The 14987-nt window shown below is 42.6% G+C and overlaps 1 protein-coding gene across 2 annotated transcripts in view; it reads right to left on the bottom strand.

Annotated features, from left to right (window-relative positions):
- Positions 1 to 330: 330 nt before the first annotated feature.
- Positions 331 to 14987, bottom strand: part of HS6ST1 (heparan sulfate 6-O-sulfotransferase 1) — a 291021-nt gene continuing 276364 nt past the window's right edge. For both annotated transcript variants that reach the window (XM_061636390.1, XM_061636392.1), the window contains one exon: positions 331 to 9056. In XM_061636390.1, coding sequence (XP_061492374.1) covers positions 8348 to 9056 — 709 coding nt within the window. In that variant the 3' untranslated portion in view covers positions 331 to 8347. The remainder of the gene's footprint in view (positions 9057 to 14987) is intronic.

Here is a 14987-nt window from a genome sequence, read left to right as displayed (position 1 = left end):
AAAACCCAGTGTCCACAGACGCACCCACCCACAAATATAAATTTATAAATGTTCACGTTCCAACAGCATTATAATGAGGATACTGCCTAATTCTGTTTTCTTCTAGCTTGTACAATTCTGCACCCATACTCTTTTAAAGTAACATATTTCTCTCTGCCCTGTACCCAACCCAGGGCAACTTTCATCACCTGTAATAGAACAAGGGGAATTTATTATACTTTTGAACAAGCCAAATCAATAGAGATCAGAGCCTGGAGAGACAGAACAAAGATAACATGTACACACCAAAGAATATTTTTTAGGGTTTATTTTAATCTGCTAACATCCAGTCTTGACAAAAAAAGAGAGAGAAAAACAGAATCAGGTGACTGTCCCTTTACTTTGCATTGTCCATTTTCATAGTAGTTGTTGAGGAGGAGACACGCTTCCTTCTCAGTAACACTTCTTAAAAAAGAAGCTATAAATAAATATATAAAGCTTTAAATGTTGCTTGGTTCAAATTAAACATTGCTTTTAGTTCCTGCAACGAACATGCAGACCTTACAGATTCAGTCCACTGGAAAACAATTGTTGAGATGTTCTCAGTGATGGTCAGAAGAGCGAGCTTTGAGATCTCAAGTGGGATGAAAATGTGGGGGTTGCTTTAGTGAGAGAGAGCAGAACTCTGTTCCTTGACAGATAAAAACACTCAAGGAAGGGAAACGGGTCCTGTGTATGAATTGTCCATGCAGTTCCTAATGCTTCTTATGCAGCAGTGGGAAAGCAGGGACTACATGATCAAAGCAAGCAACGTTAATAAAGATAGATGTCATTTGATTCCAAGAGTCCTGGTGACAAAGCCTGGCAATGCTGGAGAACATGGCTGGTGATTGACACAGGTATAGGAACGTCACAGTGAAAGTGTTTTTAAAAAGCACTTTAAAAGCAGTTCAAAAGATAATAAAAATAAGTTAAAAACATACTCCAACATGTACAAAACAAATCATCCTTTGAAAATAATTTTAACATAATATTTTGTCATAGCTTGGCTCTCAAGTTCAGCATGTGGAAGGGGCACCTGAGAAGGGGAAAGAGTGCAGGAACTGCAGGGCGGAGGGGAAGGGAGGCTCGTTTGCATATCATTTCCTTTGAGATGTTATTGGAAACCAACATGTTGCCGCAGGTAAAGCAAAACGTTAATATAAGGAAAAAACTGGTCTCCTTTCAGCACGAGGGCATGCAGTCAAGTCTCAGTGACAATTATTTGGTTGGAAAAATGCCCTGTGCCTTAAGAGACTTTAATTCAACCCTTGAATTTTGTTTCTCCTGGTGGAATGTGATAATGCATCATTCAACAAAAAGGAAAACTGAGAAGAGTGGCAATCTGAGGTGGAGGAAGTGGACGGTATGAAGATTCCTGTGGTGCTGCCATCACTTTGTTACCTTTTACCCTTCGCTATAGAGAGCTGCATGGCTCAAGTGGATTTTAAGGCTTTATAGAATTCCTAACCTCTCAACTTAGGAGCCTGATCAGAACTACCCTCAAAACACAGACCATCTACATGTTTAAACAAGACTGACATCCACATTACAATTAAGGTGCATCTGCATGGGAGCAACACTCACTTCCAGTCTGATGCTTTAGCACTAAATTGGAAGTTCTAATCTGCCCTTCCCCTAGACAGGTATGGTGTGTCATCAGGAGATGGTCTCATGTGGACATTGCACAGTACAAAGTGTGCTATTAGCCATGCCCATCATTCAAACAGCTGAGGGATCAGAGTGAGCTGAAGAAGATCCTGGAGGGTGTGCATTACAGGTGTCAGGTGCAGCTAGTGTCCATGATCCCCAAAGAAAGCCCTTTGCAGAGGCACCCTGAACATCTTTGTGACATAACCAGTAAAAAGCGTGGGGCTTGAGAACTACAGTGGACACTGTTGTGACCCTTTGCCTTTGGTGTAATAGTTCAGAGGTTAAACAGGTTACCTTGCACTGGCACGAGCGTGTCAGCCTACCAACGTTTCATCATTAAGAAACCACTGCGGCTTTTAAAATGCACAGGGCATGCTGCTGTATCGGGAAAACACGACTGACTCAAGGCAGAGACAATCTGTATAGGATGGAGAAACTGCCCCTGAGAAATGGCAATATATGCCCACAGTACTCCACCTACTCTGACTGGCTGAACAATGGCTAAAAAACACAACAGCCTTTCCAGAAATCATGGCATACTGAAAATTTAATTTCAGCTTAAACTGGGTTTTACAGTATTGTATCAAAAGTTTTACATAATTATATTGTATTTTAATTTCATCATTGTATAATCTACTCTTATTATATTGTATACAATGGAGTATATTTTAACATTGTCAAAGCCAATGGCTACTACAGTAATACTTTTTTGATGATGATATATACTGAAAATTATATTTGCTTGGATGGTAAGAATTGAAATTGGTCTGTTGCCCAGGTGTGCTGACTCCTGTGATTTCCCCAAATGCAGGAGACTTGACTGCATAATTTGTGATGAAGGCTTTAACCCTAAAACCACCCATAGTTCCCAGAAAAATCCCTATTAGCAGTTTCAAGTCTGCAGCCCAAATTGTAACAATATTAGACAGATGTCTATCAAGGCTGCCAGGGTGGAGACATCAAGCAATCCATGAGGTCAGGGTGGGTGCATAGGTTGGCCTAGTTCCTTCCCTCCACCCAGGAGCTAGGCCAAGGTTGCTACAAAAGCCTTACAGGCAACACCTTCTTCCTTGGATCAAAGCAGACGTGTGCTAGCAAGAATGCTGGTAGAGTGAAGAAGGAATGTAGCAGGTTATGAGAAAGAACTTATAGCAGATCAGACTCTTGGTCCATTTAGCTCACTAGTGTGTACACTGATTTGCAGCAGCTCTCCAGCAGAGGTCTTTCACATCACCATCTTTTTTTTTTTTTGAAGTGGAAATGCCAGGGGTTGAACCTGGGACCTTCTGCATGCAAAGCATGTGCTCTGCCATTGGTCTATGGCCACTTCCGAAGTCAGTGCCTTTGCTCAGCTCGAGACCCATAGGAACCCGGTGGCCTTTTTTCTCCCATGTTCTGCTAGTTAGAGTGTGTGTGTTGGAATTGCCATTATCCTGCATCTGCTCTAACACTCAGCTTGTGCGCTAGACCCAGGAGGAAGTGAGGCCCATAGCTTACCAGGCTGCATAGTAATCTGATATTGCATGGACCTCCTCTGCCTTGATTTGCTTGTTGCACAGATGGATTCCTCCTGCGGGAAGGTAGAAGGAGAAAAGGCTATTTGGCTTGGTGATAGATGCAGAGTCTAGGACTGAGAACTTTCCAGTTAACAGTCCCAGCCACTGCCTTCTGAGTGCCATTGTAAGGGAGAAGCCTGAAGAACTGGACCCACATCAGATGACATAACTAAGGACCTTCATCAGTTCAGCCCCGTTTAGTTTCTTGGTCACACAAGAGTGTGACAAAAAGACACTGGCTTTTACATAAATGATTTTCAAGCCAGCATCAGTTACTTACTCTATGCTTTTCAAGATGAAAATCAAGGTGCCTGATTTTTCATGGTCTGGAAACCTGCATCCTCTGTACAGCCAAGGGGAAACTTCTATGAAATCAAACTTTTCTACTGATACCGAATGTACTATTTACATTTAAACATATTTGGTGGGTCAGTGGAAGAAGATATTCACACAAGTGCCACGACATTGATAGGGCACATCTAGGTGTTCTGCACATACCTCAAGGGCCTGTGCCAGTCCCCATAGGTTGCAGTTTCTTAGCAGCAGTAGTGTAGTGGCAAATTCATAAGTGCAGAGTCCTTTCATGATAGTTACAGCCACACCCCTCCTATCCCCTTTTTTGTTGCTGGGTTGAGAATTAGATCCTTGTTAATTCTTTTCCCACAACAACAGACGCCCCTAGGAGCAAATCATCATGAAACGGAAGAATGTTAGCTACTAAGAAGAGTCTTCTCAGTGGCTGACTCACTTCCTTTCACTCTGATTGGCTCTAATCAGCAGGAAAGGATAACGAAGCATGTTAAAAACATGATTGGCTCATAGAATGCTGAAGACATAGGGAGCCTGGTCCCAAAAAAGTAAGGGGTCTAAGCCCCCCCCCAAGTCCCTGGATAACTACACCCCTGCTTACCAGCATGAGAACCACCCTGATGGATGAGACCAATGGTCCATCAAGTCCACTATCTTGTTTTCCACAGTGGCCAGCCAGATGCTTCTGAGAAGCCCGCAAGCAGGACATTAAGTCAACAGCCCAAGAGTGCTAATAATAGTCAGAGGTAGACTGCCTCTGAACCTGGAAGATCTGTTTATCATGACTATGAGCCATTGTCTCATCCCCTATAACAGTGGCAGCCAACATGACGTCCTACAGATGTTGTTGGACTCCTATCAGATTTGAATGTTAGTCATGCTGGCTGAGGCTGATGGGAACTGGAATTCAACAACACTTGGAGGGCACCATGTGGGCTCCCCCTATTGTATAAGGACACAAGAATCAGTGCAGGCCACCAGAGCAAAAGAAAGACACACACCAAGAAAAGGAACATTTAGCACTAATTTGTTCTCCAGGCTACTTAATACTTGTGAGGATTCCTCATCTCCAGCTTTTCTGTTTGGTACTCCCATTGCTGGAGAAAGCTGCCTTCACCTTCATCCAGTATTGCTACTCACCTGAAAGCATTCCTAATGATACTTCTTCTGGAAAAAGACTTGCAACTATGGCAGATTTGAAAGGCATCTAATACGTCTTGTGTTATGAAAAAGTCTTTGCTAGGCTGGGGTCTGCTCTATCTCCTCCTTAGTTCCCTCAGAGCCCTTTCATTGACCCCTTGCTCTTCAAAACGGCTGGCACTTCAAAACCCTCTTCTGTTTAAAGTCTAAGGGCTGCAATCCCTAGAATGCTTTGAGCACTACGGGAGAAGAACCGTGTGTGCAGCTGGAAGTGTTTTTCTGTGGCCTACAGACGTTGTAGTATATATGTGGTTGCTGTCAAGATAGGAAAACTTCAGCAAATGACATGGAAAGTGGAAGGGTGGAACACCGTCTCCAAAAATGTTTGAGACCCATTGAAGTCTAACGAAGCAATTCTCGTGCAGCAAATTTAAAACGATGCACCCTGTTTTAATTTTACTGTATTCGTGAAACATCTGGGGATCACATCAAGTAACAAGTCAATATAAATGACAGTAAAGTATATTCCCATTATGTTAAAGAGTTTTCTTAAAAAGCCACCAAAGAAAAGCCATTTGATGTCAGAGCAAAACTCTACCACACTCTTTTCTCCTCAGCCCTTGGGTTAATTTAGAGGACACCTTGGGCCCGTTTCTCTTGGCTTCCTACACTATCACAGCTTCTTTGCCTCTTATCCTGAGTTCCTTCCACAGAACCTAAATGTTTCAGTCCAAAGAAATATGACATGCCTACTAGTAAATGTCTTTGTAATGGGCTTAGATCAATGCTTCTGATTTGTATATAAGAAAATTCAGGTGAAGGGGATAAATTGGCAGAGCTGGGACCTGACATTGAGAGCCTCACCCCCAACCCCTACAGCTCAAGTAATCAAGATCTAAGCACAAAAGATCACACACCCATTCACCTTCCTTGGGCAGATTTAAGTGAAGCTGATAAAACATTATTCAGTAGTTTTATTTCCTTAGCTTATTGTTAAAACAATGTTACACATAGAAAAAGTTGGAGAAAAGCTACTGCTGACATTCCTAGAGGTCTAAGGTACCCACAGGGAGATCCATTAAGGTTCATTCAGGTTGTTGTGGAAATTAAATTTAGACACAACAAATAAATACTTAGCTTTTATCCTTGACCACACAATATGCGGAAGCAGATTTTGGCCTTCAGAACCTGCTAACAATTGTACAAAGTATAACACAGCAGGCTCTCCAGTATTCACACTATGAATATGGATTAGTTGCTGCAATCATTTTTATATTATAGATCCATAAGTATGAATGCACAGCAGAAAGCCTCTAGGTAAAGCTACATGTTCTGCATATAGAACAGCTGCTTCTTTATAGCGCACATACATTTTGTGGGAAAAGAGAATGTTAAATAGCACTTTTTAAAAGGGGTTTTAGTTACAGAATTGTATGGGCGTCCTGGGAATTAGCAAACTCCCATTCGTTCCCAAATGTAGGATTTTTAACATGCAGTCCACCCCACACCCCAAAATAATGTTTTTTTAAGAAATTCCTAGGATGAGATAAGTTTTCCTTGCCTAAACCTCAAGTGCATATTTCTGGCCAGCTGTGCACACTCAAAAGAACAGGAAGGCCTTCTTCATAGAAGCATGCCAGGCCCATACAAGGGATAACTCTAGCAGTGATTGACAGAAAGAACTGGCAAAGTACTTAAGAACTTGTGTGTCTTTCAGTGTGTGAGTAATTAGGAGCACTTGGGCATTTGGGCCGATCAGATAAACACTGAAACAAATGGGCCGGTTTTTCAATCACCCTGTAAGGAGTTGGATTTTAACTGGATTTTTATTTCCATATCATTCCAAGCCCTTTTCATTGACTGGCCTCTGAGAATACTTAGACATAGCAAACTATATGTTTAAATCAGGCAGGCTTCTATACAAGAGACATGACCTCCCTCCTTCTTGGGAAAAAAGCATGCCGCAGTTTGAAAACCAAAGCTTTGGCAACTGTGCAGACAACAGTAGGCTAGGAGAAGTGAAATCAATTAGAAGTCATGGGAAACATCAGTGCTGTATATCAACCTCTCATTCTACATTTCCAGTGATATGCTGAGTCCATCTTTTGAGTATCAGCCTGGTGCCAGCTTATTCAGACTTTCTCAACAACCTAGCCATTTACATCCTAGGGGGTAAGTAATAACAGAGAAAGAAGGCGGCAAACACAATTTGTGTGAGGTTTCCTCCCCTTTTTTAGACTAACTCTTCTGGAAAGGTTTAGCAAAGAAAGAAACAAGCTTTGGATGAAGGAGATCAAATTATCACTGGATGCTCTCCACACAAAACTTACATGGTGCAAAAAAGAAAAGGAATATTGTGGGTATTAAAGGCTGGTAAATGACATCAGACAGAGCCTGAAGCAGAGGATCAGTCAAGATGCCCAGTTTTTCAAATGTTACTGCTTTGTTAAAAAAGACAAAGGCCAGGCAGACTGTGCCTGTTCTGTAAAACAGTGGTACGCAATATTGCCTCTTAAGTTCAACAAAGCAGCATTTCTACAGCTGGTGGATTCAATCCAGCAAACATTAGTTGCATCTAAATCCCATTGAAATCAATGGAGCTGCTGCCTAGTTGAATACTTAAGTGACGCCCTACTTAAAAGCACACAACCTTTACTCTATAGCACTCACTGGTGCTGATGACAACATGTAATGCCAAACAATGACCATTTTGTATGTGTAATATCTGTGTCTAATTAAATAAAATGCCCTCACTGGAAGCAAAGGGTGTTTTGAAGCATATGCAAACACAAGCAGGAAATCAACCAACAATGAGATGATCAGGGAACATCATGGTCTCAGCAGACCATCTCCTTTTAAATGTGAGGGATTGGTGCACCTCCAAGCTATCTCTAGGAACAGATATGTATGTGAATATGTGAAAAGATCACCCATGTTTGATTTTAAGTGGGATTTAGTTAGCAGCTGAGTAACTGCCTGCAAGGCAAAAGCTGAGAATATTTGTGCACAAATCCACTAGTTGTGGTATTGCAGTGTGTAGGAGTGTGAGTGTGTGCATGCAAGTCACCAGTGTCATGTATCCAAACGTCTGTGCTTGATATGCGGTCCAGGCTGAATTCTGTTTGCTTAAATTTTTCTTTTTCTCTGTTTGCTTGTTTTGATGTTGTTCTTTCTCACCATGGTTTCCATTCGAAGCCAAGCAGCTGAAACCGAAGGGGTGAAGTCACTGTCTAGCAAATTCACAGCCATTTATTATGACTTTCACAACTGAAAACCTTACTTGTGCAAGGGAGAAAACATTGACAGTTTTGAAGATCAAATTACCCTTGCAGAGGGAGAAGAGTGGTTTCAAAGCCACTCTAGATTTGCATCTAGGAGGATACGAAACATTACACTGTATTTGGCATCAGAGCTGCGGGACCTACACTTGTGCATTTTAAACTCTGAGCTCTCTAGGATTGATTCCTTAATTTTTTTTGTTTTATTTTATTTTATTAAAACCCAGTTGGTCTTATAAGAAACAGTAAAAAGACTCTTTGTTTATAGAAGCATTCTACCTTCTGTTTTACAGACTGTGGTGTTTTTTTTTTAAATAAGAGATGTTTTTAATTCCATGTTCTTTTATTATGGAAACCCTAAAATCCTGTTCTCAGTATAAAAGTCTGTCAAGGCTACCACTTTTCTATAATATGGCTCATGTAGTCCTCTGTAGGCAAGCGTCCTTGCTCTTCTGTTTCTTCCTTGGGAAGTGCCTCATTAGACCGGTGAAGAAGCCTCTCTTCCCGATTCTTTATCCTCTGCTCCATCCTCTCCAGCTGCCGCTTGTACTGGTATCGCTGTTGGAAAAGGTCTTTTGCATAGTCGTACAGCTGCATGTCCAAGTCATTAAGTTCTTCGATCCTCCGTATGGTGTTGTTGTCCACTTCCACTCCACCTGCCCTTGTGCTGTTGTACTGCATGAACGGCCTGATGAATTTCAGATTGAAAGTCCTCTCAAACAAGTACTGTGTTTTCCTCTGGAACTCTGTCAAGCCAAAAAAGGCCATGTCTCTGAGATTCTTCTTGGCGCTTTCCAGCAGTATCTGCGCTCGCTTGTTTTCTGGTATGAAGGACATATTATAGCAACCCACCAAGCTCAGGTCAGCCAACATCCTCACTTGGCGATTGTTGGCTAAGTTATATGGGCAATCCATGAACTCCTGAAGAGTACAGCCTGACCAGTCTGTGCCTTCATAGCATGATGGCAACTCTTCGGGAGTTGGTGTCCGGCCATCACACATGTGCAAGGAAGTTTTCCAGGTAGCTCCTCGCTGGACATGCCTCCATTCACTGAGGTAACGGGATACAGGATCTCTCAGCAGAGTGATGTAATAAAACTTCCTGCAAGAAAGAAGAATTATATATAAGGATTCTATACATAATATAATTATCTGGCACTCTGAGACAACAGTCAATGAGTTGGTTTGCATGTCACTGTCAGCCACACTTAAAAATGTAACTATGGTTTACTGTGAATGAGCAGTATACAACTGCACACTGCTCATTCATGCCGCTTGGGTTCTCACTCACTCCTCCTTGTCCCCAGCCAGGAGGAAGCAAGCCAGAGTTCTGGCTTAGCATTACATGTGAACCAGTGTTAGTGGTTTGTTTCCTTCAGAGTCCAGACAATCCATGAGTGGTAAGCCAAGAACAAGCCTTGGCTTCCACTTATGGTTTGCACGTAACAGTAAGTCAGCACTCTCGTTTGCTTGCTTAAACATAAGAACATAAGAAGAGCCTGCTGGATCAGGCCAGTGGCCCATCTAGTCCAGCATCCTGTTCTCACAGTGGCCAACCAGGTGCCCGGGGGAAGCCTGCAAGCAGGACCTGAGTGCAAGAACACTCTCCTCTCCTGAGGCTTCCGGCAACTGGTTTTCAGAAGGATGCTGCCTCTGACTAGGGTGGCAGAGCACAGCCATCATGGCTGGTAGTGGATAGAGAAAAGTTCTTCTCCCTCTCTCATAACACTAGAACTCGTGGACATTCAAAGAAGCTGAATGTTGGAAGATTCAGGACAGACAAAAAGAAGTACTTCTTTACTCAGCGCATAAACTATGGAATTTGCTCCCACAAGATGCAGTAATGGCCACCAGCTTGGATGGCTTTAAAAGAAGATTAGACAGATTCATGGAGGACAGGGCTATCAATGGCTGCTAGCCATGATGGCTGTGCTCTGCCACCCTAGTCAGAGGCAGCATGCTTCTGAAAACCAGAATTACAACCTTGCTGGAACCTCTTCTAGCTTTCAACATAGTACAAGATTTCCATCCAACAAGAACATTCTTAATAGATTAGCTCATCCAAGTGAGGTACACAGACAATTAACAGAAAGTTAGATGAATCAAGTGCATGTCAGTGCTTTTATATAAAGAAATAACACATTTTTATTGTTGTTGTTTAAATATAAACCCAGTCTTCCTCCCAGTAGGAGCCCAGGGTGGCAAACAAAAACACTCTAAAACAACATAAAAACAGACTTTAAAATATATTAAAACAAAACATCTTAAAAAACATCTTTTTAAAAAAGCTTTAAAAACATCTAAAAAAGCAAGTCCAGCACAGCTGCAGACTGCGATTAGGTTTCTACTTAAAAGGCTCGTTGAAAGAGTAAGTCTTCAGTAGGCACCGAAAAGACAACAGAGGTTGCACCTGTCTAATATTTGAGGGAATTCCAAAGTGTAGGTGCCACTACACTAAAGGTCCGCTTAGATGATATCTGCAGGAGGCCTTCACCTGCACAGTGTAGTGATCAACTGGGTATATAAGAGGTAAGACGATCTTTCAGGTATCCCAGTCCCAAGCTGTGTAGGGCTTTGTACACCAAAACTAGGACCTTGAACTTGGCCTGGTAGCAAATGGGCAGGCTGTGCAATTCTTTCAGCATGTTAGAGATACCCTGCCCCAGTGAGCAGTTGCGCTGCCACATTTTGCACCAGCTGCAGCTTCCGGATCAACCTCAGGGGCAGCGCCAAGGGTAGCCCCACACAGAGTGCATTACAGTAATCCAGTCTGGAGGCTAGCAGTGTGTGAACAACAGTGGTCAGGCTATCCAGGTCCAGAAATGGCCACAGCTGTCTTACCAGCCAAAGCTGGTAAAAGGCACTCCTAGCCACTGAGGTCACCTGGGCCTCTAGCGACAAAGATGGATCCAGGAGCACCCCTAGACTACGGACCTGCTTTTTCAGAGGGAGTACGACCCCATCCAAAGCAGGCAACTGATGAATTATCTGAACTCGGGAACCACCAGCCCACAGTGCCTCCATCTTGCTAGGATTCAGACTCAGTTTATTGGCCCTCATCCAGCCCACCACTGAGTCCAGGCAGTGGTCCAGGGCTTGCACGGCCTCTCCCAATTGAGATGTTACAGAGAAATAGAGCTGGGTATCGTCAGTGCACGGCCTCTCCCGATTCAGATGTTACAGAAAAATAGCGCTGGGGATACCTGATAATCAGTGTACTGACACCTCACCCCAAATCTCCTGATGACCACTCCTAAGGGCTTCATATAGATGTTAAACAGCATCAGAGGTATGCTGCAGCAGCTTGATAGTACCCCACAACACAACTGCCAAGGGGCTGAAAGAGAATCACCCAATGCTACTCTGAAAACAACTCTGGAGATAGGAACAGAACCACTGTAAAACAATGCCTCCGATACCCATCTCACTAAGTCGGCTCAGAAGGATACCACGGTCAATGTATATATTGTAGATTTTACATGTGCATGAGCTACTTATGCTTCCCATAGTGGCCCGGTAAATATTATTTTCTATCTCCTACAGTAAAAAAATAACTACTGTGGAGGTACAGATGTTAGTATCTCTGATAAAATAACCCAATATCCATTACACTCAGTACAGGGAAAGAAAAATAGGTTCATTCATAATCTTTTAGGTGTTAGGCCTTTGCAAGCTTCAAAACAGTGCTTCAAATAGCGCTTTAAATTTCTAGACACTGACATAGTGTGATTAAGTTACAAGTAATGAATTACTTGTTTTATTACTTTTTTGAGTAACGAGTGGGTAACTTCATTACATTTTGCTGGCAATAGAACGAGTAGTAACTTCATTACTTTTGAGGAGTAATTGTAATGTTTCCAGCATTACTTTTGCACATTACTTGGGGGGTGGGGAGCAGGGGAAGTCTTCTGCTCCTCTGATCTGTGAATAAAAATCATGTGCTTCAAATTGGGCTTCTGTGCAGCATTGTTCTTTCTTCATGCTCTATGGGTGCTTAGGTGACGAGGGAGGAGGTGGAGAGCGAGACGGGGTGGAGAAAACAATTGTTTAAAAATTGACAGGAGTGGAAGGAGAAAAGAGCTGGAGGCAATATATATATATACAAAAAATATGTGTGTTGGGGTATCATCATTGCTGGGGGTGGGGTGAGGGGATGTGAGATTCTGTTATGCCATTCTGTTAATCTTATGGATTAAAAAAATATTCTACTACCCTCTCTGTGTGTGTACGCTTATTTTTAATGTTGTTTCAGGCTACTTAGATGTGCAGCAGCCAAGGCCAGGACCTTGTAGGCATTTTTTAAAAAAAGTAACTAAAATGTAATTGTAGCAATTACTTTTGAATAAAAGTAAAGTAATCAGTTACTTTCAGAACAATTGCAATTGTAAAGGTAATTACTACTTTTGGGGGACCATGTAATTGTAATTTATTACTTTTTAAAAGTAATTTTCCAAGCTCTGTATCTTTCTCTAGTATCTTAAGTGCCTTTAGCGATGAGAAAGCTCTCCGGTACAGCACAGGAACTGCGGTTGTAAACCACTTGACTGTACCACTTACGTTGTGGGCATGTTTTGAAAAAATGGTCCTATATGGGGTGGTGGGAAGTCATGGGATTTTCCACACAGGCATTATAGGCTGAAATGCTTCATTGGGTGACAAGAAAGATTAAGAAATGTCTTGTCTTTCTAGCCCAGGGTGGGGAACCCCAGGCGTGGGGGCCAAATGTGGTTCTCTCTGTCTGGCCCTTGGAACTCTTCCCAGGCCACACCCCCTCCCCAGGACATGCCCCTCACCCTCCTCAAATGCTTTTGCCTGGCTGGAAAATGTCCTTGAACTCTGATCATGCCTGTAGCTTGCCTGGAGGGAGAATGGAGAGATGCCGGGTGTGTATGTGAAGAAAATTTGGAATTTGTGTGACTGGAGTATAACCTATTGAACAAAGGTTGACAGTCACACTAGTTGCTCCACTCACTTGTTGCCTCTGGCCCTGTCCATCGCTGGCACATAGCCCCTGGAAGGTTGACTATGAGGGGATGCAGCCCTTGGGCTAAAAAGGTCCCAATCCCTGCTAAAGACTTTCTAATATGGCATGAAAATGGAAATGGATTGCCTTCAAGTCGATTCCGACTTATGGCGACCCTATGAATAGGGTTTGCATGGTAAGTGGCATTCAGAGGGGGTTAACCATTGCCCTCCTCTGAGGCTGAGAGGCACTGACTGGCCCAAGGTCACCCAGTGAGCTTCATGGCTGTGTGGGGATTCGAACCCTGGTCTCCCAGGTCGTAGTCCAACACCTTAACCACTACACCACACTGGCTGTCTCTGATATGGCATATCCAGACTGATTTCTCCTACTAATAGTATGCTACGGCTGAAAACTTGCCTGAAGAATGCAAAGAGGAATGAACAGACTCAATGCTGAAGCAGACCGAGACAATATGATACTATTTGGAAAAAAAACTAAGGAGAGGTTCACACCTGCATATTCATCAGGCAATGAATGCAACATCAAGTAAAAGATCACCTCGTGCTTTCCAGTGGAGGCACTTCACACATCTCATAGCAAGTTACGAGATATCAAGTGATGTACATGGATTATTCAGCCCTTGATGCCCAATTTTAAAAAATTAAGTACAAATCTGCCCTTGGTAAAACCAGCAGGCAAGTATTTTTCCAACTGTTCCAATATGATATTTTCTAAATAGGCAATTCCCACGATTGCACAAGGCAGACATTTCATTTAAAAGTGCATCAAAGGAACTGGCCAGGAAATCAATCTGGAAACAATGCTCAGTCTTTACTTCCTAATAATTCACCAGGGGCCTGAAGGCAACCCCCCCTGCCCCCGAAGTCACACTGAGAGAAATTTCATTTCATTTAATGGGCACTGGAGGAAGTCCAGAGTGCATGTCTTCCACCTTCTGCTTTTGTAAGCAGAGCAAATAGAAATGTCTCCTATTCAGGCTCTCCCAAGCCAAAGATGTCACATTGTCTAATAAGGAAACATAGAGGGGGATCAACTTCCCTTGCATTTCTTCTTCTTTTCATTTATTTTAATAGCAGCCCATAATAATAATTCATCTTCCCTGACCAGGATGCAGCTATGATTTAAATGATCAGAGCTATGAAACCCCTAACAAAGAGGGATAAGATATGACAGCGGAAGGCACCGGGAAATGATGACTGATGCCAGATGTTCCAGAGAGCGAGCGACAGATTCTAAACATGATAGCCTTTCAATTTTAAAAATGGTGATCTCTGGTGGGTGTATCTTTTTTTAGACTAGAGAAATTCCAGATCTCATTTTAAGATCCCCCCCCCCTCTTTCCAGGAGGTAGTATTTTATTCTAACTGCAGTATTGTCTAGAGTTAGGGCTCTCAGTCACGAAATGTTGACTACCTGGAAGTGGATGATGATTACAGTTGCACAAGAATCCAAATCCTTTGTCAAGAAAACCCAAACGCTAAATAAAATATAAATTCTATATATTAAAAAAATGTGCAAATTCTTTGCTTCTGTCCTAATTTGCATGACTTGCTCTGAACTAGATATGGAAGTTCTGGCACTGAATGATCTGGTGCAGGATGAGGGGCAGTTGGGTTTACTAGAAGCTCTAAAACAGACAGGTACCCACAGCAGGATACAGAAATTCTGGTCCTAGCTTTTTCTTGACATTATCTGAGCATTTCTTCCACAAGTGTTACGCCTAGGAACTTGTTTAAAAATTGAATATCCTCAAGAACCCGTATGATATGTCAGACTTCAGAGATGTTTATCTGCATAGCATCATTAATAGCGGCCTCGATAACAACATAGCCTAGTGTAAGGAAGGGCCACAGCTCAGTGGCAAAGCACGTGCTTTGCATGCAAAACATCCCAGCTTGAGTCCCTGGAATCTCCAGGTAAAGCTGAGACAGACGCATGAAACTCTGGACAGCTGTTGCCAGTCGGTGTAGACAATACTGACCTAGATGGACAAATGATCTGACCGAGTGTAAGGCCGTTTCCTACGTTTGATTGATGGATCCCAAA

This window comes from Rhineura floridana, chromosome 7 (genome assembly GCF_030035675.1).
Source record: "Rhineura floridana isolate rRhiFlo1 chromosome 7, rRhiFlo1.hap2, whole genome shotgun sequence".
In the NCBI taxonomy this organism is placed as follows: Eukaryota; Metazoa; Chordata; class Lepidosauria; order Squamata; family Rhineuridae; genus Rhineura; species Rhineura floridana.
Note: the sequence above shows the minus strand (reverse complement) of the source record. Positions and strands in the feature narration are given on the sequence as shown.